The 23199-nt window shown below is 39.7% G+C and overlaps 1 protein-coding gene across 1 annotated transcript in view; it reads left to right on the top strand.

Annotated features, from left to right (window-relative positions):
- The window catches only part of LOC110215964 (O-acyltransferase like protein-like), a 73763-nt gene that overhangs the window by 9984 nt on the left and 40580 nt on the right, over window positions 1–23199 (top strand). Inside the window, exons 2-3 of the mRNA XM_078151760.1 lie at window positions 8789–8928; window positions 14929–15007. Coding sequence (XP_078007886.1) covers window positions 8789–8928; window positions 14929–15007 — 219 coding nt within the window. The remainder of the gene's footprint in view (window positions 1–8788; window positions 8929–14928; window positions 15008–23199) is intronic.

Genomic DNA, 23199 nt, shown 5'->3' with positions numbered 1-23199 from the left:
GAGCAGGCTAGAGACAAGAGAGTCGGGAATCAAACAGAAGTTTAATTTCAAAGTGAGGGAAATGGCTTGCAAGCAAGGACATATGTGCTGGGGCCCTGCCCCAGCTGGGGGGGGGGGACCCTCTTTAGCATGGCTGACCCTTGATTTATATGTTTGTGGCTAGACAAAGAGTCAAACAGTGTAGTGTAACAACAGTAGCAATGCACAGCAGCAACAGTGAGGCAAGGTTGTCTAGTGATAAAAAGTTTGCTCATGTCTTCATGTTCATGTTCACACCAGGCCTCCATGTCTGGGCCTGGTGCTTGCCCTAGCTCAGGGACCACCAGTTCCAGAAGGTGAGCACAAAGGATTGTTGTTATGTCAAGCTCAGGGCACAGCTTGCTTGCTGGAGCTTAGCTCTGGAAAACAGGGTGTCTCCTTGGTATTTCCCCCTTTTGGTCAAAGGTAGAGGGAATCTGAAAGAATCCCTACCCTTCTGGCCAATAAAGGAGAGGCAGGTATAAGCCAAGATCCTGCTAGAGGCCAGTTGGGTCAGGACAAGATGTTGTCCAGGGAATTAGCTCCTTGAGGGAACCTATAGGGGAAGTGTGTCCCAGGTAGCATTGCTAGCCATTGTTTGCTTTTAAGCAGAAAAGAGAAGGGAGGCCAAGAATGATTATAGAAGGAGAAAATGCTAACACATGCTTGAATCAGGGCCTTGGTAGTTGCGCACGTAATAAAAGGGAAGAGCTGAAAAGCTAGGACAGTATACTCAACCCTCGTCCAGAATCCTGGGACAGTTATCTCTTCTGGATGTCAGCTGCTTCTGGGCCTATACTAGAAGAACCTTGAGGTCCCTGGAGGGTTCTGTCATCCATTCAGGACCAGGGGCTTTCTACAGATGATCCAGGAGTCCATACCCACAAGTTTGGCAGCTATGAGAATAGTTAGAAGGACCTGGTAGGGGTCCCTAGCTTGAGATGTACAATTGTGAGAAAACTCCTTGCATCAATCTTTGAATCTAAGTTTCTAGTCAGCATTCTTGGTTAAAGGTCTAGCACATAGAGATGGTCTGGTTTCCCAGCCACACAGGGCTAGTTTCAAACAATACAATAAGGTTTTCTCACAATTCCCATAATTGCATAATTATAAGTGAGGTCACATTAATGTCATGTTACAGATCAAACTACTTAGAGGACTCGCAATGGATGAGTTTTGAGAAAGGAGATTTACATGTCACCAAGGTAACCAAGAAAACTTAAACATAAACTATGCAAAGCAATACAATAATTATCACCAATGTTAGCTAACATTGTCTCCCTGTATCCTAGTAACCCATTCTCAATATCCATTTAACCAGCACATTTTGAGTCCCAAATGTCTGATCCCTAGATATCTTTTCTTGGACAGCAGGCTTTATTCTCAGGGTGACTCTAAAGGAGGTGCTTCTCTGGTTCCAAATTTAGAGGTTCCTAGGTAATTCTGACTTAATATAATTTAGTATAATCACTTAAATTTGATTCTCCAATCTTGAAACTTCAGAGAATTTTAGTTTACATGACATGTGCTGTTTCTATCCTTACCTAAATCTTGTAGCTGATATAAGAATCTTTTAAAAATTTATGAGAATCCAACCATAAAATGAGTTCTTCTGCCTTTTATAATTATCAGATAGATACTTTAATAATGGGAAAATAATTTCACTTTCTTTACCATTATCCATATAATTTATGTGTAAAATCTTAATCCAATTTTGAGAATTTATTAGTAAAATATGTAGTCACAGGGTGTTAAAAGCAAGACTCAGGATTAACCAGGTGGGAATTTTCCTTTTCAGAAGGGAAATAGCACAATAGGGAAATAGGGTCGGGAGAATCCTACATTGGCCCTGCCAAAGTCATCCCCAAAACCTTTCCCAGGCACAGACACCTTTAGCAGTTCCCAGACTGCAGCACATGCCATTTTCTACTATTGGCTTCATGACAATTCAGACAACTATCCTTGTAATCAAAGCTCAAAACAATAGTAAATTACAGTCCGAAGAATTTTTGCTTAAATAGCAAAACTTCACTAACCTTACTTATACATTAAAACCACCCATATTCTGGGGCTTCCCACGCAGCAAATACCTAATAGCTCACTCATCATTACTATGTTGAAGCTACATCTTTAAACACCATATACACTTTTGTAATGGCCAAGAATTTTAAATGAAAATTTGCTATTATATATATATTATCTGCTTTATAACAAAATATACCTCATTAAAATATTTAACAATTTTCTAATATGTATTTTTTATTACATCCTTTTAAAAGCCCAATTCAATAGCATTCAGATTAAAAAGTTGATTTTGTCTAACAGCATTCTGTTACAGTGGTCTCTCAAATTGCACAATATAAGAGAATTTAGAAATATAATAACAACATAAACAATATTATATATTTAAAATATAAAACAAAACTTCAGGTGACATCAATTGTGTTTCCAAATTATCCCAAACAAAAATCATTGATCTTACCACTTTGACATTTTAAAACCACTCTAGAGTTATCAGGCATGGAACAGTTACATTCAATTAAAGAAATAATAATAATGTAGTGCTTAGCATATACAAGTTACTGTGTTAAGCACCTTACAACCATTATATTATTTTGATCCTTACAACAATGCTGGGAGGTGGGTACCATTATTATTTTTCTCTTTATAGATCAGGAAACTGGAACAAACAGAGATAAGATAACTTGCCTAAAATTACACAGCTAATAAATTTCTGCAACTGGAATATAATTCATGTTTTCCTACATGAATTTTTCTTTATTTTTCCAGCATTTTTTCTTCAACACCTGTATTTGGAATCTGATTTGGGATGAGAGGGGTTAACAGGGAGAGAGAGAGAGGATCTCTGACCTGGGGGAGTTACAAGACATTTTTGGTTTGAATAGTCTTTTCTCTTTTCATGATCAGAAATGTCAAGGAAGGGTTAACAAGAGGTTGCTATAAGGTGCAGTTTACCTAATTTTTTTTCTTTCTTCACTCTTGGATTACTTCTAAACTAGCCACCTACCTTCCTTGCCTTAAAACAATGGGGTTGTTAATCTTGCCATTTACTTTTAAAACTTAATAAAATCTAATCCTTATTTTTCCTTAAAACAAATTCTACAGATTCCGAGAGGTTATATGTTTGCCCATGGTCACATGGCTAGCAAATGTCAGAGGCAAGGTGTATCCTAGGTCTTTCCTAACCCCGGGTTCGGTGCTAGAATCACACAACTAAAAATAGTAACTAGTTTAATTCCCTTGCTTCAAAGATGAGGAAACTGATGCTCCCACAGGAAAACTTAAGAGACTCGTCTGAGGTTGCACAGCTAGTTAGTAGCAGAGCAGTGCGTCAAAACTCCTACTCCTACTAGATCACACTGCTCTTGTTAAATGAAATAAATAGCCCTTTGGAAAAAGGCTGGGTTTCGAATTGTGTTTATAAACTGTTATTCAAGCGAGCCATTTCCCCATGACTTACTTCTATGCTGCTGTATTTTGATAAAGTGAACTGAGCATTGGCCTATATGACTCCTTAGATTAGTCATGTGACATTGACTAAACTGATTAACCTGTAAGGTGTCTCTATCTGTCAGATAAAGGGGGGTGGGCCATCTGGTGACTAAGTTCTTTGCTTCCTCAGACATTATTTGGGGATATTCTTGCCTCAGATTTTTCAGATAGATGACTACATTTTGGCATTTTAAGGTGCTTTGGTCAAGGTTTTTACTTCATTTCCATCCCATCTCAGAAACTAATATCTGATAACGTCTGCACATTTCTACTTGGAAAAGGAAATGTGGCTGCCATTAGTCCAACATAATTGAAATGAATTGTTTTTAATCTTCGGGAAATGAAAACTTGCAATGAGCACAATGTTACTTTAAATAGCAGGTACCTCTAATCATCACTTTTCTTTTTCCTCCTCTTCATCTTCATCATCATAATACATTTTAATGCAGAAGTGCCTCTAGGTCTCTTGTGGCCACAATAAAAGCATATTAAAGAGATAACTAGAAAAGGGCAATTTGCTCTAGGGAGTCTATAATAGGAAAGGAAACGAATATAAAGCAAACCTCCCTGTGGTACTCAGAATTACATCATTTGGCAAACCCTCAAAAAACCCCCAAAACACCCAACAACCAGTAATAAGCCGTGCACTTGACACAGGAAATGGAGTTTCATGATTTAGTGACAACACACAGAATTTGGAATCGGGACACCTGTTTTGAATTCCAGCTCTGCTATCTCATTACCTCTGTGGACCTAGAAAAGTCACTTTGGACTTCAAAACGACCCTTGTCATCCATATGAAAGGATTCCACTAGAGTGGAATTTGTTGCCAGCAAAAATCTCCAGTACAACCCAAACCAGATTAAAATGTAATTGGGAAACGGTTAACAAAATAAATAAAAACGCAGTAAGTAAAACAGATAATTGATAATTTGTGGTTTTCCAAGTCAATATGTATGGCCTGCAGGGTTCCATTTCTATTTGACTTTGACACTACTGCCTAAATAATCTCTGAGATTGCTTCTAATTCTGAACTCCAGGCTCCACCGAGATGGGGAATGAGAATCAGTGGAGACTGAGAGACCTGGATTGAAATGTTACCTCAGACCCTTCCTGAGGCAGCTAGATGGTTCAGTGGATAGTGTGCAGGGTCTACAGTCAAGAAAACCCGAGTTCAAATCTGGCCTCAGACACTTATTAGCTGTGTGACCCTGGTCAAGTCACTTACCTCTGTTTGCCTGTTTCCTCAACTGTAAAATGGAGATAATACTTACCTACCTTGCAGGTTTGTTGTGAAGATGACATAATATTTACAAAGCACGTAGAAGGTACTATATAAAAATGCTTATTCCCTTCCTTCCTCGCTCTAGTTGACCCTCACTTTTTTTTAAAGTCCTCTCTGGGCTTTAATTTCTTCATCTGTAAAATGACATAGTTGGACTCAAGGACTTCTGAGGTCCCTTCTGATTATAAATTTATGTTCTGATGAGTCACAGTGGTGAGACGTGGCAATGTTTTCTCATGGGATTTGAATTTGGGTATTCAACTGAACCTTTCTGCAAGTTCAGCCTCGTAGCTAGAGGGAGGGCACATGCAAATGAGTGAGCCAGCTTCTAGCTGAAGACTTCTGAGTGCAGAGGCCAACGTGTGTGGAGGAGGATGGGGTGGGCAGTTCTTCCCATCACATGATAACAACCTGGAACAGTACAAACCTCTTTCCAAAAGGCCAATGTTAACTCACTCCCACTGGTTGTTTTCCTCCACCCCTGAACAACAGAGCTAGCCAAAAGAAGAGGAGTCTGTTGGCACCAATGATTTGGTTACCAGACCTGACCAAGGTCTGATGATATTTTCCAAATGGTGGCTCATAGGGCTTCCTGAAAAACAAAACAAAACACTCCCACAATCAGTAACCAATAATACCTTAAGTCACTTCAAGGTGATTTCCTATGAAAAGAAAAGATTCCACTTAAACTTTCTAGAGAGCTCTAGGAGCTCAGTTCTGAAGTTGCAACTCTAACAGCCTGACACAGTGGAAAGGACACTAAATTTAGAGTCACTTACTACCTGTGTGACTTTGCAGAAGTTATTTTACCTCTCTGAACCTCAGTTTCCTCATCTGTAAGATAAAGGGGGAGGTATTCTCAGTGGTCTCTGAGGCCCCTTCCAGCTTTAAACCTAAGATTCTATGATCCTGTGAAAACATGGTTTAGTGCCCAAAGCGTAAGTGGTGAATTACCATATATGAGATACCATTTTATAACCAATTATTTAGGCTTTTGTGCTTTGATTAGTTTAAAAGCTTAAATTTTTTAATTCTCTCACTCAGTGAAAGATTATTAATTAAAAAGGGGTCTGAAGCTTATGAAATGGCACAGTATCTCTCTAGATTTACTGTAGTCCCAGATCCTTCAGAGATCAGAGCCTGTCTGTTAAGACTGCACTGAGCCAGCTGCCACAGACTTCCTTATCAGGCACTTGGAGTACAAACTTCGCTGTTGTTCAGTTGTTTCAGTCATGTCTGACTCTTCACGACTCCATCTGGGGTGTTCTTGGCAAAGATACAGAGTGGTTTGCCATTTCCTTTTTCAGCTCATTTTACAGATGAGGAAACTGAGGCAAACAGGAGTAAGTAATTTGCCCAGCGTCACACAGCTAGGCTAGATTTGAACTCAGGTTTTCTTCGCTCCAGGCCTAGTGCTCTATCCACTGTGCCACCAAGCTTCTTGCACAAGCTTATAGGATTATAGATTAGAGCTGGAAATACCTTAAAGGTATATAATCCTCTCCCCTTGTTTTATAGATGAGGAAATTGAGGCCCAGAGAAGTAAGGGACTTGACCAAATTCACACAGACAATAAATACGTAAATCAAAGTTTGAACTGAAGTATTTTGACTGCAAATCCACAAGTCTTTCCAATGTGCTCTTCTCTGTCACTTCGTCTAAATTAGTAACATTGTAGAAGCATAGCCTTTTAAAACATTAGAGGCTGTAGTCGAAACACATCCTTCATTTGCCAGATGAAGAAATGGACCATGGGAGAGGTCTGTGTCTCTTTTGTGGTTGAGCTGGGATCAGAACTTACAGCTCTTGATTTCTGCTCCCTAGGACTCTTTGTACCACACAAAAATGGATCACAATACAATCTGGAGGAAATATATGAAGACTATGAGAATAGCCTCCCAGAAAAATTCAGTCTCTTCCTGAAGTGATTCTACATTCAACATGGCATTATGGCAGCTAGGTGGCACAGTGAATAGGGTCTGGAGTCAAGAAGTCTCATCTTCCTGAGTTCAAATCTGGCCTCAGACACTTACTAGCTGTGTGACCCTGGGCAAGTCACTTAACCCTGTTTGCCTCAGTTTCCTCGTTTTTAAAGTTTGCTACAGAGGGAAATGGCAAACCACTCCAGTTGTTGTTTGTCCTTCCTTTTCCAAGAGGTATAACAACATCACAGGGTGATGTCTTGACTCTTGGGTGAGTTGTATTTAAGTGAGGCAGAATTGCACAAAGTAGCTCATTCTCTCTCTCAGAGTCAGAGTCCAGTGGTAAGATGAAAGTCAAGACGACTGGTGAGGGCTTGGGATGTAGTGGATGACCTCGGTGTCTTTGATGTCTGACCAGACTCTAAGGGCTCCCCAGTGCTGCTTCAGCCGCCTTTACGGCTGTTGGAACAAATTGTTCCCCTCCACCCATTCTGCTGAGGGAAGTCTTCACATGCTTGGGGTAGACACCCTTTCCAACTCACTGAAGGGTTTGTGGCCTGTCAGTTACCCTCAACCTGGTTTAGCCTGTCTGCTGGGGTGTGGCTGCTGTGCGTGCTACAGCTTCTTGGAGCCATAGGTGAGAGCTAAGTGCCAAGGAGACACCAAAGGGGGATAAGCGGCCCTGCTCAGCAAGCCCTCCTACCCGAGGTGCTGGTCCTCCCTGAATACCCTGTCCACTCCCAGCATCTTTGTCAAGAACCCCTTAAGTGAGGTCACGAAGGACATGACTGAAAAAATGCTGAATAACTTCTAGTTCCTTTCCACAGCCCCCCAAAAAGTGTTGTTAGGCCACCTGGTATCTTTGCCAAAAATACCCTAAAAGGGGTCACAAAGAGTCAGACACAACTGAAAACAACTGAACAACGACAACAAGAGGTAGAGTGGGAGCAGGACTAGATTGAAAGCCTGGCATTTGGGGGCCTCATTCTTACTCCACCAGATGAATCATTCAACCATACAATGAAGCAGCCAAGTGCTTCCATAGGCAGCTGGTAGAAAGAGCACTGGAGCCAGGAAGGCCTGAGGTCAGATCTGATTTCTGACACTTTTTGGCTGCGTGACCCAGGGCAAGTCACTTAGCCCCTGTCTGCCTCAGTTTCTTCCTCTGTAAAATGGGGATGATAATAACATCTACCTCACAGAGTTGTTGTGAGGATCAAATGAGGTAATATTTGTAAAGTACTTCATAAACTTTAAAATAATATAGAAATGCTAGCCATTATTATTGTTGTTATTGTTACTTGTTGGACAAGTAGTTGAACTAGGTAGTTCCTAAAATTCCATTTAAGCATATATATTAGTCTTCTTCTTTTTAAAGTTTGATTTAAGCTACAATTTTTTACTTCCCATAATGTTGTTGTTAACAAAAATTAAAGTGAGAAACTACTTGTTTAAAAAAACACCAGTTGGGAATCTATCTATCTGTCTGTCTGTCTGTCTGTCTATCTATGTATCTATGTATCTATGTATCTATGTATCTATCTATCTATATCTATCTATCTATCTGTCTGTCTGTCTGTCTGTCTGTCTGTCTGTCTGTCTGTCTATGTATCTATGTATCTATCTATCTATCTGTCTGTCTGTCTATCTATGTATCTATGTATGTATGTATGTATCTATCTATCTGTCTGTCTGTCTGTCTGTCTGTCTGTCTATCTCTCTATCTGTCTGTCTGTCTGTCTGTCTATCTCTCTATCTGTCTGTCTGTCTATCTATCTATCTACCTATCTATCTATCTATCTATCTATCTATCTGTCTGTCTGTCTGTCTGTCTGTCTGTCTGTCTGTCTGTCTATCTATGTATCTATCTATCTAATTTATTTATTATCCACTGAAGAAAATGGAGGATGTCTGTACAAAATAGTATGTGTTTTTTCCTGGTCAGATACTGTTCCTAAGCAGAAGAAGGACAGATCAGCTGCCCCTTCCTGAAGTCTGAGATTCCCACGCTCAGCCTTTTTACATGAGAGCTTGTGTTCTTAATCCTTAGTGTATGATGCCACTGGGAAGCTGGGTAGCAACATCCTGAATGGGAATGTGGACAGACTGGGATCTTACAGCGAATGCCTCTCTGCCACATCTCCTAGGGAGCATTTCCATGGGCAATACTGCAAGCTTCAGATACAGCAGGTTGGTTACTCCATTTATTTCTCTGTGTGCGGTCCTGGCACATAATTGTAATTCACTGCCATCCCACTGGTTCCTTCTCCTATGAAAATCAACTTCTTTCAAAAGACTAACATGGGTTTAAGAATAATTCCTTGGGATTATGTAGAGTTCTTCTCGAAGGACAAAAAGCACTTTAAAATGTACGATCTCGCTTTTGTTTGATTGTTATCTCTTAAACATTTAAAATTTTGGGAAGTGATTTGCCATTGTCATCCAATTAAATACACCCAAAAAGTGGATCTAAAGTAGTATTCCCATTTCTCAAATGGATAAATTGAGGATTGTGAGGCATAATAGGGCTTCAATTAGAACTTCCATTCCCTAAAAATCTTATATCAAACTGCTGCCTCTTGTGAATTCCCCTGTGATAAAGACTATCTCTTTTACAAAAGGCCTCTTTTTTATGAGACTGACCAGCATTAGGATAATGAAATGTATTTGATAAGTTACATGAAATAGCTTACATTTATATTTACGAAATGCGTCCCTCTCAACAAGCCTGTAAGTTGGGTAGTGCACATATGATCATCTCAATTTTGTAAATGAAAAAGCGGAGACTCAGGAAGCCAAGTGCCCATGGCCACACAACTTTTCACATTTAATCTATCTTTGAAAAAATGCTTAGATGCTCTTCTAGTGTATAAGAACTTTTTGCACATTGGCTAAAGCTTAGGAATGTCCCCAGTTGTGTTCTTTGTTGAGCATTCTCTTAATTCAGAGCGTCAAATAACAAAAAACCAAAACAAAACCCTACTTGGGATGACAGTATCACTTAGATCTGAAAAGGCCTTTAGAGTCTCCCTCCACTCCTCTTCCATTTTACAGCTGAGGAAACTGGGGCTCAGAGAAGTCAATTAGATTAACCTAAGGTCACACAAGGAGTGAGTAAGCAAGGAGGTACTTGAGCCTGTATGTTCAGACTCCTGCTGGGCCATTGCCAGTCATCTTGACCTGTGTCTTGCCACTGGACTCTGATGACACTGGAGGAGAGAGTGAGGCTGATGACTCTGCACAGCTCTTGCCTCACTTAAATCCAAAGCCCTCGCAAGTCAAGACATCCCCCTCCTGATGTCATTGGTCCTCTTGGAGAACGAAGGACAAACAACAAACAACAAACAACAAACAAAAACAAACACTTAGTGGCATCTCAGTGGCGTAGTGGATAGAGCACCAGGCCTGGAGTCAGGAAGGCTCATCTTCACGAGTCCAAATCTGGCCTCAAGACACTTACTAGCTTTGTGACCTTGGGCAAGTCATTTAATCCTTTTTGCCTCAGTTTCCTCATCTGTAAAATGAGCTGGAGAAGGAAATGGTAAAACTCTTAAGTATCTTTGCCCAAGAAAACCTCACATGGAGTCACAAAGAGTTGGATGTGACTGAAATGACTGAACAACATCAGCAAATTCAGATTCCAAATCACTGCAAGAAGTTCTCCTTCCACCAACAATACAGGCCTTGGAAGGTTCCTCCTAACACACTCCCTTCAGAACTGCCTGAGTGGGCCACATGACTTATAGGACTGCTGGTCTTGTCTGTAAGATGTTGTTATCCACAGTTAGAGTTCACTAGGATTGGGGAGAATTGATTCCTCAGCTGTAAGAATCTCAGGTCTGTGTGAGGACAAAGGTTCTTGCAAGTGAATCAGCCACCAATTCCCTACAGTCACAGGGAGATGGGAGAATGAACAATATGGCCAATATTCCAGTTTTTCTTTTCTATCCAACATACAGTTTGAGTGAACCTTACTGAGCCATAAAGACTAATTAGGATCTACTCACCACTGAAGTGGCTCTTTGAGAATCTCCACAACCCTTCCAAAGTGAACCCATGCTTGTTCTCTATGCTTCCAGGGACTATGTCAACACTCCAAGCTGAATGGAGATAAATGGGCAACCAAAGGTTGCTTAGGGCTATGGAAATCATAATATAAACATATGTTTGCCACTTTTGCCAGGTCTTCGGCTTTTTCTCCTTTCCACTATTAGAGATTTTAAAGTAAGATTTGGATTTCCCAATACCAACAATTCCTTTCCTGGAAAAGAGGGTCCGGGGGCAGCTAGGTGGCAAAGTGGATAGAACACTGGCCCTGAAGTCAGGAGGACCTGAGTTCAAATTCGGTCTCAGACCAACACTTAATACTTACTAGCTATGTGACCCTGGGCAAGGCACTTAACCCCAATTGCCTAAAGAAAGAAAAGAAAAGAAAAGAAAAAAGAAAAGAGGGTCAGAAGCACAAAGCTAGGGCTGATCTGGAAGACTGGACTCAAGAATATAATAGCATGATTGTGATAATTTACAGTAAGATTAAATGGAGAAAAACAACAATGGATTTGGTATTAGAGGAAGTGATTTTTGAATCCCAGCTCTGTTATTTACTTTACTACCTATGTGATCTCGGGCAAGTCTTCTATCTTTTCTGGGCTGCAGTTTCCTCATCAGTAAAATGGGAGTGCTGTATTAGACGACCTTCAACGCCCCTTCCATTTCTAAGTCTGTAATCAATAATGATAAAATATAAAGGACCTTTCTATTTTGAAGTCATATAACTTCCTTTCTGTTTTGACAAGCTGTAGAAGGTTTACTTTCTCTTTAAGCTCAAAAAAAATTAACATTACAAATGGCTAAAAGAAAGTCACATTTCTTGGAGACCAAATATTAAATAAAAATAGCAATAAGAAAAGTGAGTTCTTCAACATATGCCACACCCTAGTACTATCAAACTGATTCATATTATTTAAGAGAATGGACAAAGAAGATTATCTTCATCATTATGTTTGTAGCTGAGGCCCTGTTGGGCAATGGTGATGATGGTGATGATTTATTGTTTTTAATCAGTGCATACAAATTTCTTTTCTTACATTTTGAAACAGATTAATAAATTTGAATCAAAAGCAAAATGGTCACAAATTCTGGGTTTGACAAAAACATGCCGGAGGTTTTAATTTGTGATGTTATATATTCCTCCTCAGGAGTGACATTCCATTTATTAGCCTAGGATATTAATAAAACCTGTAGTTGATACATTTTTTACATTAAATTGCTGATACAAAATATGGAGAGCAGTTGCATCATAGTCATCTGTATTCATGGAGAAAGTCACAGGTGCAGTTCCTCCCAAACCAAAAGAACAGAAAAATTTCAAGCTTTTGCCAGGGGTTTTTTGCTTCTGTTTAAACATAGAGGTACCTGATATTTCTGGATACTCCAAAGTAAATGATGAAGTTACACTTCATGAAAAGACCTGATTCAGGAGGAATCAGGAAACACATCTAGCTTTCTGCCTCTCACCCTATGTCCTCCATCTCTTAGCATAATTCCCATTATGCCATTATCCCACTACAGCATTCAGAAAGTATCATCTCAAGAATGATGAAAGTAGAGTTAAGTAAGATCTTAGATTGGATTTTTTTTTCATGATTTATACCTCCATAGTGATCGTGGATTAAATGTTTTTAAGTATTTTGTTTTAAAAAGCCCTAAGACCTGAAACTCTCACTCTTGAGCTGAGATACTTTGCATCCAGTGGGAGAGCTTTCACTCTGTGTATTGTCACAGTAACATACTATTGACTTATATGAACTGATGCAGAGTTAAGTAAGCAGAACCAGAAAAATATACACAGTGACTACAGCAATATGTAACGGGGTGTGTGTGTGTGTGTGTGTGTGTGTGTGTGTGTGTATGTGTGTGTATGCGCATATGCGCACTGCCCATGGAGGTTATGTATGTGCTCATGTATCCATCTATATGTGGCTCACAGGGAGGCATGAATGTCATCTCAAGTCTCCACCAGGAATGGGGCCACTCTGCTCTCCTCAGAGGGAGGTAACAAATAGAATTCTATTTACTTGCCTCTCCCTCAATACACCATCCCAGAAGTCTTAGTGAGGTTTTAAGAATTAATATTGCTTTCAGAATCAAAGACAAAACACTTTCTTTGGCATTCAAAGCCCTTAAAAAACCAGCCCTCTCCTACCTTTCCAGTCTTCTTATACCTTACTCCCCAACACATATTCTTCGATTCAATGACAATGGTCGCCTGGCTGTTCCTTGAACAAGAAACTCCAAGCTTGACTATGGGCATTTTTTTCTGGTTGTCCCCCATGCTTGAAATGCTCTCCCACTTTTACTCCTCCCTGGCTTGCCTTCTCTAACCCCACAATTCTAGTGTCTTCCCTCTATTAATTATTTCCTATTTATCCTGTATATAGCTTACTTTGTATATATTTTGTTTGTAAGCTCCTTGAGGGCAGGGATTATCTTTTGCCTCTTTTTGCAATTTCTGGTGCTTGGTGCAGTGCCTGGAATATAGTAAGTATTTGATAAATGTTTATTGATTGATTAATAGCTTAAAACCTACATTAAGACTTTTGGGTCACCCTGTATTATCTGGGGAAAAGAATTTTTAGGGTCGAGCTGCCCTCCGGATTACTATCTCTCTTTTTTTTTCCGTGAGGAATTGGAGTTAAGTGACTTGCCCAGGGTCACACAACTAGTAAGTGCGTAGTGTTCGTACTGAGGCCATATTTGATCTCAGGTCGTCCTGACTCTAGGGCCAGTGCTCTATCCACTGCGCCACCTAGCTGCCACCTAGCTGCCACCTGATTTCTATCTCTTAACAAGGAAAGAGTACCTAAACTATATATCTAAGGCTTAGCTCCCTTCCCACCAAATTTTACTTATACAATGACTATACGAATAGCAAATAAACTCATTTATCCCAGTTGATAGCAAACAAAAAAGTTAAGCAATTTACATAGGTAAGAATGTACTAGAGTTTCAAGGATGGGAAACCTGTGGCCCCAAGGCCATGTGTGGCCCTCTAGGTCCTCAAGTGCAGCCTTTTGACTGAATCCAAACTTCATAGACTGCACCTGGGACCTAGAGGGCCACATGTGGTCTCAAGGCCAAAGGTTCCCCACCTCTGTGACAATACACAGAGTAAAAGCTCTCCCACTGGATGCAAAGTATCTCAGCTCAAGAGTAAGAGTTTCAGGTCTTATGCAAGAGGAAATTGCCCAAAGTCTCTATTGTGGTAAGCTGGGGATAGGGACATGATCAAAAAGCTGGCTGTTCCACATGCTGGCTTCTTTCCATAGCTTTCTTTCCCTTCAGGACTCTATCCCCCCCCCAAAAAAAAATCTGGATTTGCACATTTTCTCTTTTGCTGCTGAAAGCCAGAAGACCAACAAACCTCTCATTTATCTCAAGCTTTCCCCAACTCTATTCCTCATACAGGCATGAGGAATTGAGTAATCAATTTCTACCAATAATAAGAGTCTTATGCAAATCAATATGAGCACCGAATTACTAATGTAAACAGAAAAAATGCCGCTGCCACCACCACCACCACCACCACCAATGAAACTGAATGCCGTGTAATTATATTGGCCAAGATTGGACCTAGAGAGGAGTTGATAAAATTCACCTCCCCCCTGGGAAGACAACAGATGTAGAATATTTTAGATACTGTCATGTATAGCTAATGTGGTGGTTGGTTTGGCTGAGCTGCTTTTTAAAATCTTTCTTTTAAATCTTTGTTACAAGAGGTAGTTTGCTGGATAGTAAAGAGAGAAAGCTGTATTTGCAAAAGAATATTATATAAAAATAAAAGTTATCAATACAAATAAAACAAAATGTTAAAAAAGAGGTGGGGTGGGCTTTTTATCCAGGCCTTGCTAGACTTCAGGCTGTATACAGGAGCAATGTTAAAACACTGTTGGTAATGATGACAGCTGGAAAAAGCAGAGTGAGAAAATCAACAAGAAATAGTTGAGAACAAGATCTGCTACTCGCCCCTGTCAGAAAATTGAGAGTTGGATGTATTGAGATTGTCCAATCTTGAAGGACTTTATCCAACCTAATTGATTTATAATTGATCAGCTATAGAATTACTAAGAAAATATTACATATGTCCTTGTGACCATTTGGACTCAAGGTTTTCAACATAATGTTTCCCAGGGTGGCATTGGCTACAGTATTGGCTTGTGTGTTCCTGACTCCTGCACTGAAGAGGATATAGCTTTGATGACACAATTAGGTAAGACAAAAAATAATACATATTGATTTATAGACATTGGGGGTTCTGAGTATAAAATTTTATGCTTTTCAATTTCCTGGAGTGAAGAGAGACAATTTCTTCAATAATGAATTAGTCCTTCAGGAATTAAGCGGTGCAGAGCTATGTGGGTTGAGAAGGAAGGACAAGTGAAAAGAGTCAGAAGATAAATAATGCAGTAACCCGCCTTTATATAGTACTTTTAGGGTTACAAAGTACTTTCCTCAAGACAACCTTGGTCCCACTATCCTCATTTTATTGATAAAGAGACAGAGGCTCAGGGAGGTTGGATAATTTGTCCAGGATCACACAGCTTTTATTTATTTTTTAAATTAAAAATTTTTTTTCAATTATCATGCATTTGTATTTTCTTATTCTCCTTCTCTTATTCCCCCTATTCCCAGAGCAGCTAGGTGGCACAGTGAATAGAGAACCAGCCCTGGAGTCAGGAGGGCCTGAGTTCAAATCTGGCCTTAGACACTTAACACTCACTAGCTGTGTGACCCTGGGCAAGTCACTTAACCCTAATTGCCTCTCAAAAACAATTTTAAAAAGATATTCCCCCTACTCCCCTCCAGCCCTACCCCACAATTCCTTCAGTGGAGAAAAAAAGAAAACCTTTTTAAAAAATGCATAGTGCATAGCAAATTACCATATTGGCCATGTCCAAAAATGTGTGTCTCATTCTACATCCTGAGTCTATTGCCTCTCTGTCAGCATGCTTCATCATTAGTTCTCTGGAATAATACTTGATTGTTGCATTCATCAGAGTTATTTAGTCATTCAAAATTGTTCCTGTTTACACTATCATTGTTATAATATAAATTGTTCTCCTGGTTCTGCTCACTTCACTCTGCATCTGTTCAGACAAGTCTTCCCAACTTTTTCTGCAACTGTCCCCTTAATCATTTTTTACAGCACTATAGCACTACATTACATTCATATACCATGATTTGTTTGGCCATTTCTCAAGTGATGGATACCCACCACCCTCCTTAGTTTTTAATTCTTTTCCATTATAAAAAGAGCTGCTATAAATACAGGTCCTTTCCCTCTTTCTTTGACTCTATGAGATAGTAGTAGCTGGATTTAGTTTAGTAGCTTTTGGGGGGGCATAGTTGCAAATTGCTTTCCAGAATGGCTGGACCATTTCACAGCTCTACCAATAGTGTATTAGTGTGCTTATATTCCCATAGCCCCTTCAGCATTTGTCATTTTCCATTTTTGTCAATTTTGCCAATCTAATGGGTATAAGAAAGAATCTCAGAGTTGCTTTAATTTGCTTTTATCTAATTATTAGTGATTTGGAACATTTTCTTCATTTGGCATTAAATAGTTTGGATTTCTCCCCTTGAGAATCTCCTCTTCATATCCTTTGACCATCAATCAACTGGCGACTGGCTGCTATTCTTACAAATTTAATCACAAAGCTTGTTGTAAATCTGCTCTGTTCTAATTGGGTTTGTCACCTTTCCTTCAGCTACTTTATATGTTGTCTATTTTTGACACATCATACTTGGAGTGTTTCTACAATATGGCCCAAATGGAAAAGCTCCCCTGTTAGATAAGCACACAGATAAACATACTCATGTGCAAATGGCCAGATGTCCATATTCACAACTCCTGAAGGCCATCCTACACCACTAGGACTATGGAAAGCACTGGAGTATGGTGGTATCAGAGTGAAGACAGCTGCCTTCTATCCCTATTTGCCCCCAGCTAAGTTTGAGGTCTGGAGACAGTCACCAACATCAGCCTTTTTAGCTATTTATACATGGGAGCTGGACTCCGTGAGGTCTCCTCCAGCCCTATCTCTTGAATTAGCTCTGACTTCAGGGTTGAAGTTACATATGTTTTAATGTATGTGTATCAGTTAGAAGAGTAATTGGACCTCCAGGTCCAAACTCCAGTGATTGTTAAAATAAACTAATCTTTACCTTTCTTGGTAAAAGAAATGCAGATTTGAAAATATTAAATCACACCTTCAAGATCAGCAATTATTAGTGGCATTTCATCTGTACTTAGCATTTTCATATGAGGTGATACCTCCTCAACCTTTGTTCATGAGAAAATTCATACTTTGTTCTTCAGGAGATTTTCCAAGTCTGGCTGGTAGTAAGGTTAGCCACATGATATGAACAAGGGCCTGGCTGGTAGTAAGATTAGCCACAGGATATGAACAAGGGCAAGTGTATATAGGTATATGTATATGTACATATATGTAGATTACATACATATGTATGTATATATGTGTAGATATACACACATATCCCTTTAAATTTTCAAAGTGCTTTTCATATATTATTTTATTTGATCATCACTACAACCCTATGAGAGCAGACTATATTATTCCTGTGTTATAGCTGGGTAAACTGAGGTTGAGTGACTTATCCAGGGTCACAAAAGTATCAATTAAAATTCAATTCTCCTGACTCCAGGTCTGCTACTATCTACTATAGCCACCTAGTTACCTTAAATAATAGTGTGAGTTTGGAATTTATTAGTAGCCTAGTATTAATATATATAGGATATTCTAAAAGTCTTCATGAAGTAATAAAGTTTAATAGCTTAAATAGTTTAAAACTGCAATAAGATACCCTGGGACACCCTGCATATAATATTACTGACACATTTTGACCTATTTTGAAGAACCAAAAAAAAAAAGAAAGAAAGAAAAAGAAAACAAAATAAATTAAAGATTATTTTTTATTTTGAGTTTAATAACAATAAAAATAAATAAGCATATAAAACAAGGAGAAAAATCTTATACAAAACCCTTAACATTGAACATAAAAGAATTAAAATAATAAACAAATAACAAGCCAAGAAAATTCATTTGCTCAGTGTCCCTTTCTAGGCCATAATATGATTTCTATCATAGTGTGATGACTATCCCTAAGGAGCTGGGGTAGGGGAAAGAAAGGAAAACAGTCTAGTTACTATTTCAGCAGATTTGTCTTGAATTTATTTGTGAAATTTAGATTTCTTCTAAGACATTTCTATACCGTAAGTAGAAAAGCAGCTGATGGAAATGAATATGTCTCTTGGACCAGGGGATAGGCCTCCCTTGGGAGGGAGAGTGTTTGATTTTGCACACTGCTCTTTGAGTTATGATTGCATGCAAAGAATTATGATTAATGAGTTCCTAATAATAAGCAGATAACACTTAGCTTCAATTTTGTTCAAAACAGAGAAAATAGAAAATTAACATTTGGAGGTTTTGAAAAAGCCATTCTAGAGAAGGCTGCTTTAAAAAGAAATGTTTAGAGACTTCTGGGTCATGTGAGAAAAAAATGGCAGATATTATTTCCAATCCCCATAACTGCTCAAACCTCTCAAAAATGGAAATCATGTGCCAAAGATAAGCCACTAGGACACCCAAAATCCAAAAGAAAGCTTAAAAAGAAATGAATGAACCCAGGTTCATTGATGCTCATTGACCCCAAGCTCACTTAGAACCCCTCCCCAGCCTCCCATCCTACTGGGAGTGAAGCTGCACTAGCAGACCTAAGGACATGACACAGACTTACATCAAAACTATTTCCCATTCCACAGTTCTCCCTCCCTCTTTCCAGCGCTGTGGACAGCCTGGCTCCAAGCTATAGAAATTTTCCTGGGTCTTCACAGTCAATGCGCTCACCACCCACCACCACCCACCAGGAGCAAAAGGCAGTAGGTTGGGAGTTAGGGTGGTGGGGCTGCCTGAAAGCATCAGCAGTGCAAATCTCTGAATTGCCAATGCTGGGGAAAAGAGTCTTTGAACTACCTGCGCTGGGCCAGAAAACTCAGGAATAGAGAGAGTGGGACAAGTCACCAGGACAAGACACCGGGGCTGTACAACACTCCATGAAGCCTGAGAGAAAGAGCACAGATCCAGCTGAGGTGAACTACAGTGAACCATGAATTGCCCAGTATGGAAGAAGGCTGAGATGCTTTGAGATTCTGCCCACAAAGAAATCACAATCTGAGGGGAGGGAGTCAGGAAGTGAGTGATAAGGAAAATAGGGGGGGAAGACTGAAAGCACCAAAGATTTCAAGATGAAGAAAACTCAGAGACTTTGAACATAAACAGATAAATCAACAAGGGAGCAAGGGAGTGTACATAACATGCACTGCTCTGAATTTCTAAAGAAAAATCTAGTGATTTATTAACTGACAATCCCATTTGACATTTGACATTTGCCTTTGGGAGAAACTATGTACCACCTATTTTCCCACTATCCCTTAAAAAGAATTAACTTCATTCATTTAAATAATGAATTTTCATTCAGTCTCTGCTGCCTATTAATGCCATATCTCTCCCATCCTCAAAAACTTTCATTTGATCTATCATCCCTTCGAGCTATTATCCTCTTTCTCTAGCCAAATTCCTGGGAAAATCTTTCTGAAATCATTTATTTCTTCTCTGATTTATTTCCCAACTCCTTGCAATATACCTTCTGCCCTTATCACTCAACTGAAACTCCCCGAAGTTATCAACAATTTCTTAATTGCTAAATCTTCAATTTTCTCCTTCTGACCTTTTCCTCAGTCTTCAACCTTTTTGATTTTCTGAATCTGTTGACACTATTGAATACCTTCTCTTCTACATACCTGCTCTGCTCTATGTCTTTTGTAACACTACTCTCTTAGTTCTTCTCCAACCTATCTGTCCTTTCTATCTCAGTCTCCTTTGTTGGTCACGTTTGTAACTGGGTATAATCAAAGATTCTGTCTTGGTATAATCCAAGACCATACTCTGTACATTCTCTCAGAGATGTTTACTGTCCGAAATATTGAAGCAAAAACTCATTAGATCTCTTGATTTTGTGTATAGTAGTATTTTTTGGCTAAGGAATTTTAAAAATGTCAAAGAATGTCACCACAAGAAGTTATATTTATATAGAGTTACATTTATATGTAGATTTATATAGAGACCTAGTTACAAAGTGCTTTACATAATGATCTCATTTAGCAGACACCTACTTGCAGTCTAGTTCAGTTCAATGAGAAAATAATCACCTAGAGTGTTAATTAAGACTTGAAGAAGCAAAAGGTGGTTTGCAAAAAGGCGAATTCAGACTTGAAGCAAGGAAAGCCTACCTACCAATTTGTCACCCAGAAGTGGAAGTGACTGGTGGGGACAACAGTGGGTTCCCTCTCCTTGGAGGTCTCTTAGCCAAGATTCTGAAATGACCACTTGTTGGGAATGATGTTGTTGGAATTTTTGCTCAGATACAGATAGAAATTGCCTCTGTAGTTCCATCCAATATAATTCTGTAACCTTAGTAACATTCAAGTTTTCTTAGCAACTGTACAATTCTCTAGTACAATGCCTTTGTTTAAAGATAAGAAGGCTGAAAATCAGAGATGCGATGATTTGTTCAAGGTCACACAGGCAATAGGTGACTGACTTAGGACTCTACCAGGCAATGCTATCTCTAGGTACAAATGCCTTGCATGGAACTTAGGAAAATTAAAAAGAAGTATAAGAGTGCATTCTCTACCCTCCAGGCATTTTGAATCTAATTAGTGGGGCAAAATGTACACATAAGAAAATAATTAACATTGGAGGCTTTTAGGAGTTCAGAGAAGGGGAAGACATACTGGGAGCTGGATTATCTGAAAATTGCGTATTGGTGGATTTAAGTTCCCCCTGTTCTCCCCAGTTTTCTTATCCTATTGAGAATTATAGGGTTTTGTATCTAGAAGGGACAATGGAGATCATTTGGTCCTGCATTTTTATGAATGAGGCCCAGAGTACTGTAGTTAAATGATTTACTTCAACTTAGACGGTGAATGGTAGAACCAGGACTAGCCTCCAGGTCTCCTGATCCAAATCTTGGGAGGCTGAAGGAAACTCCCTGGGCCCAGAGCAGGCCTCATCTGAGCCTCTGGGCGGCCTCAGAAGCTTTCCAAGCTGTTCTGCATTTCCCCATTTCTTTTGTAGATGCTCAGGGGCTTGTTAGCAATGCTTGCTCCCTGAGTCACAAGGCATACATGGTCATACTGCTTGGTACTATTAGGAAACTCCATGGCTCAGTCATTTTGCAATGACCCCGCCTGGAATTTTCTTAGGAATAAGGACAAAGGGTATCATTTTCTTACTTGTGGGTGGGGTTGCTGAGTTTCAGAAGTTAAATGCTTTGACTAAGTTCATCCAATTTATTAACAGCAGAGGGCAGGTCCAGAAACCAGTGCTCCGTCTCCTACTCCCTGGGCAATAATGCTTCAGATTTTTGCCTTAAGAGAATTACCTCCAAATTATTGCCAACTCTGTAGGAGGCTGGATCCTGGGATAATTGAGATAGCCTGTGTTGTAACTTGTTTTGGCATCTGGCTGTGATGCTAATGAGAGTAGGGGTATGAGTTATACGCAGAGAGGCTTTCAAATGAAACAGAATGAAGGCTTTTCAAGCTGCTATTAACTTGTACTCTTTGGAAACTGAGGACTCAAGCATGAGAGAAATGTTATGCTTTCTGAAATCATGGAATATAATGGAAATTTAATCTGGGCCTACAGAGGTACTCTTTGTTCTTTAATTTCATGCATGGTTTTGCAGTCATCATAATTTTTTGGTCTGGATCTGAGATTTCATCAAAGGGTAACGTGGTTAAAGAGACAGTCTCGGAGTCAGAATGACCTGAGTTCATGTAATGCCCATGATACATGCTGATTGTGTGACCCTGGGAAAGTCAATTAACCTCTCAGTGCCCTCCAAATACTTCTCTAAGACGATAAATTACAGGCAAGATCAAGTAGAAGAAGTTTCCACACCATCAATTACGTAACATAGAGTCTTTAATAAGGATTTAATTTTTTTTCCCCTTGTATATATTTTAAAACGAAAGGTGGCATAGCATAGCAGATGCAAAGCCAGCCTCAGAGTCCAGAAGAACTAGGTTCAAGTCTGGCCTTTGACACATCTCTCTAAAAATATAAACAAAAGAGAAGGTGTGGATCTGAATAGGTAGAATAAATTTCCTCACATTGCATGCAATTCCCTAGGCCAGTGTAATTGAAGATTCCTGTCTCTATATCCTTATACATTCATATCAGAGTGGTATAGTAGAAAGAACTCTTGCTCTGAAAGTCAGAGGTGTTTAGTTTTTAGTCATTTTTCAGTTGTGTCCAACTCTTTGTGACCCCATTTGGGGGTTTCTTTGGCAAAGGTACTGGAGTGGTTTGCCATTTCCCTCTTCATCTCTTTCTATGAATGAGGAAACTGAAGCAAACAGGGTAAAGTGACTTGCCTAGGGTCATACAGCAAGTAGATGTCCAAGGTGGTATTTGAACTCAGGTCTTCCTCACTTTAGACCCAGTGCTTTATCCACAGCGCCACCTAGCTGCCCCTAGGGTCAGAGGACCTGATTTCAAATATTGCCTCAACCACCTATGTAAACTTGAGCAAGTCACTAGGTCTGAGTTGCCTCATCTGTATGCAGTTGGATATTGGTAGAGACTCAAGCCTCCTGGAAGACAGGAAATGCCCATTCTATATCTTCTGAATTCCTCGAGAACTTACCTCACCAATCCTGAAGGAAGGAGGCAGAGAAGTCTCAGGAAGTCTCAGGAGAGAAATGAAAACTGAATCAGAGGGAAGAGAGTGGTACAAGCACTCTGAGGCTTAGGGGGAAGCCGGGGCTATGGTGGCCTTTGCACTGAAGCTGAGAGTGAGAAAGGGCGTGGCCTGGGCACTGTCCGCATGAACCTAAGGGCAGGGGAAGAATTGCCGAGATGCTAAGACAAAGACTGTTGCTAAGCTATGTGGAAGCCACACCGGGCAAATTCACAGTAATGGGAGCTACTTATGCTGCTGAGACCAGAAATGGTGATGTTCTCTTTCTCCAGAGATAAATGAGCTAATTTCCTGATCCCTATTTCTTAGGATTCTGTCTTACTTTCTGTTCTGCTGTTGTTCAAAGACAAAAATGTGGTTAACCATTGCATTGCTGATCTGTGTGTTTCATTATTCAAATGCAGCTGAGAGAATGTGCATCCTAGACTCCATCCAGCCCAAAGCCTACTACCACAAACACATTCAGCTGCTGAATGTAAAATGAGGAGGTGTACTAGACCCAGCTCTAAATCTATGAAGGGAAAGCAAATAAGCATTTATATAGTGCTTCCTATATGCCAGACAAAAGCCTTGCAAACTAGGTGCTCTTATCAAAGGAGTGCCCAAGGTCACAGG

This window comes from Phascolarctos cinereus, unplaced genomic scaffold (genome assembly GCF_003287225.1).
Source record: "Phascolarctos cinereus isolate Bilbo 61053 unplaced genomic scaffold, phaCin_HiC Scaffold_4;HRSCAF=312, whole genome shotgun sequence".
Classification (NCBI taxonomy): domain Eukaryota; kingdom Metazoa; phylum Chordata; class Mammalia; order Diprotodontia; family Phascolarctidae; genus Phascolarctos; species Phascolarctos cinereus.
This window is presented reverse-complemented; position numbering and strand designations above follow the sequence as displayed.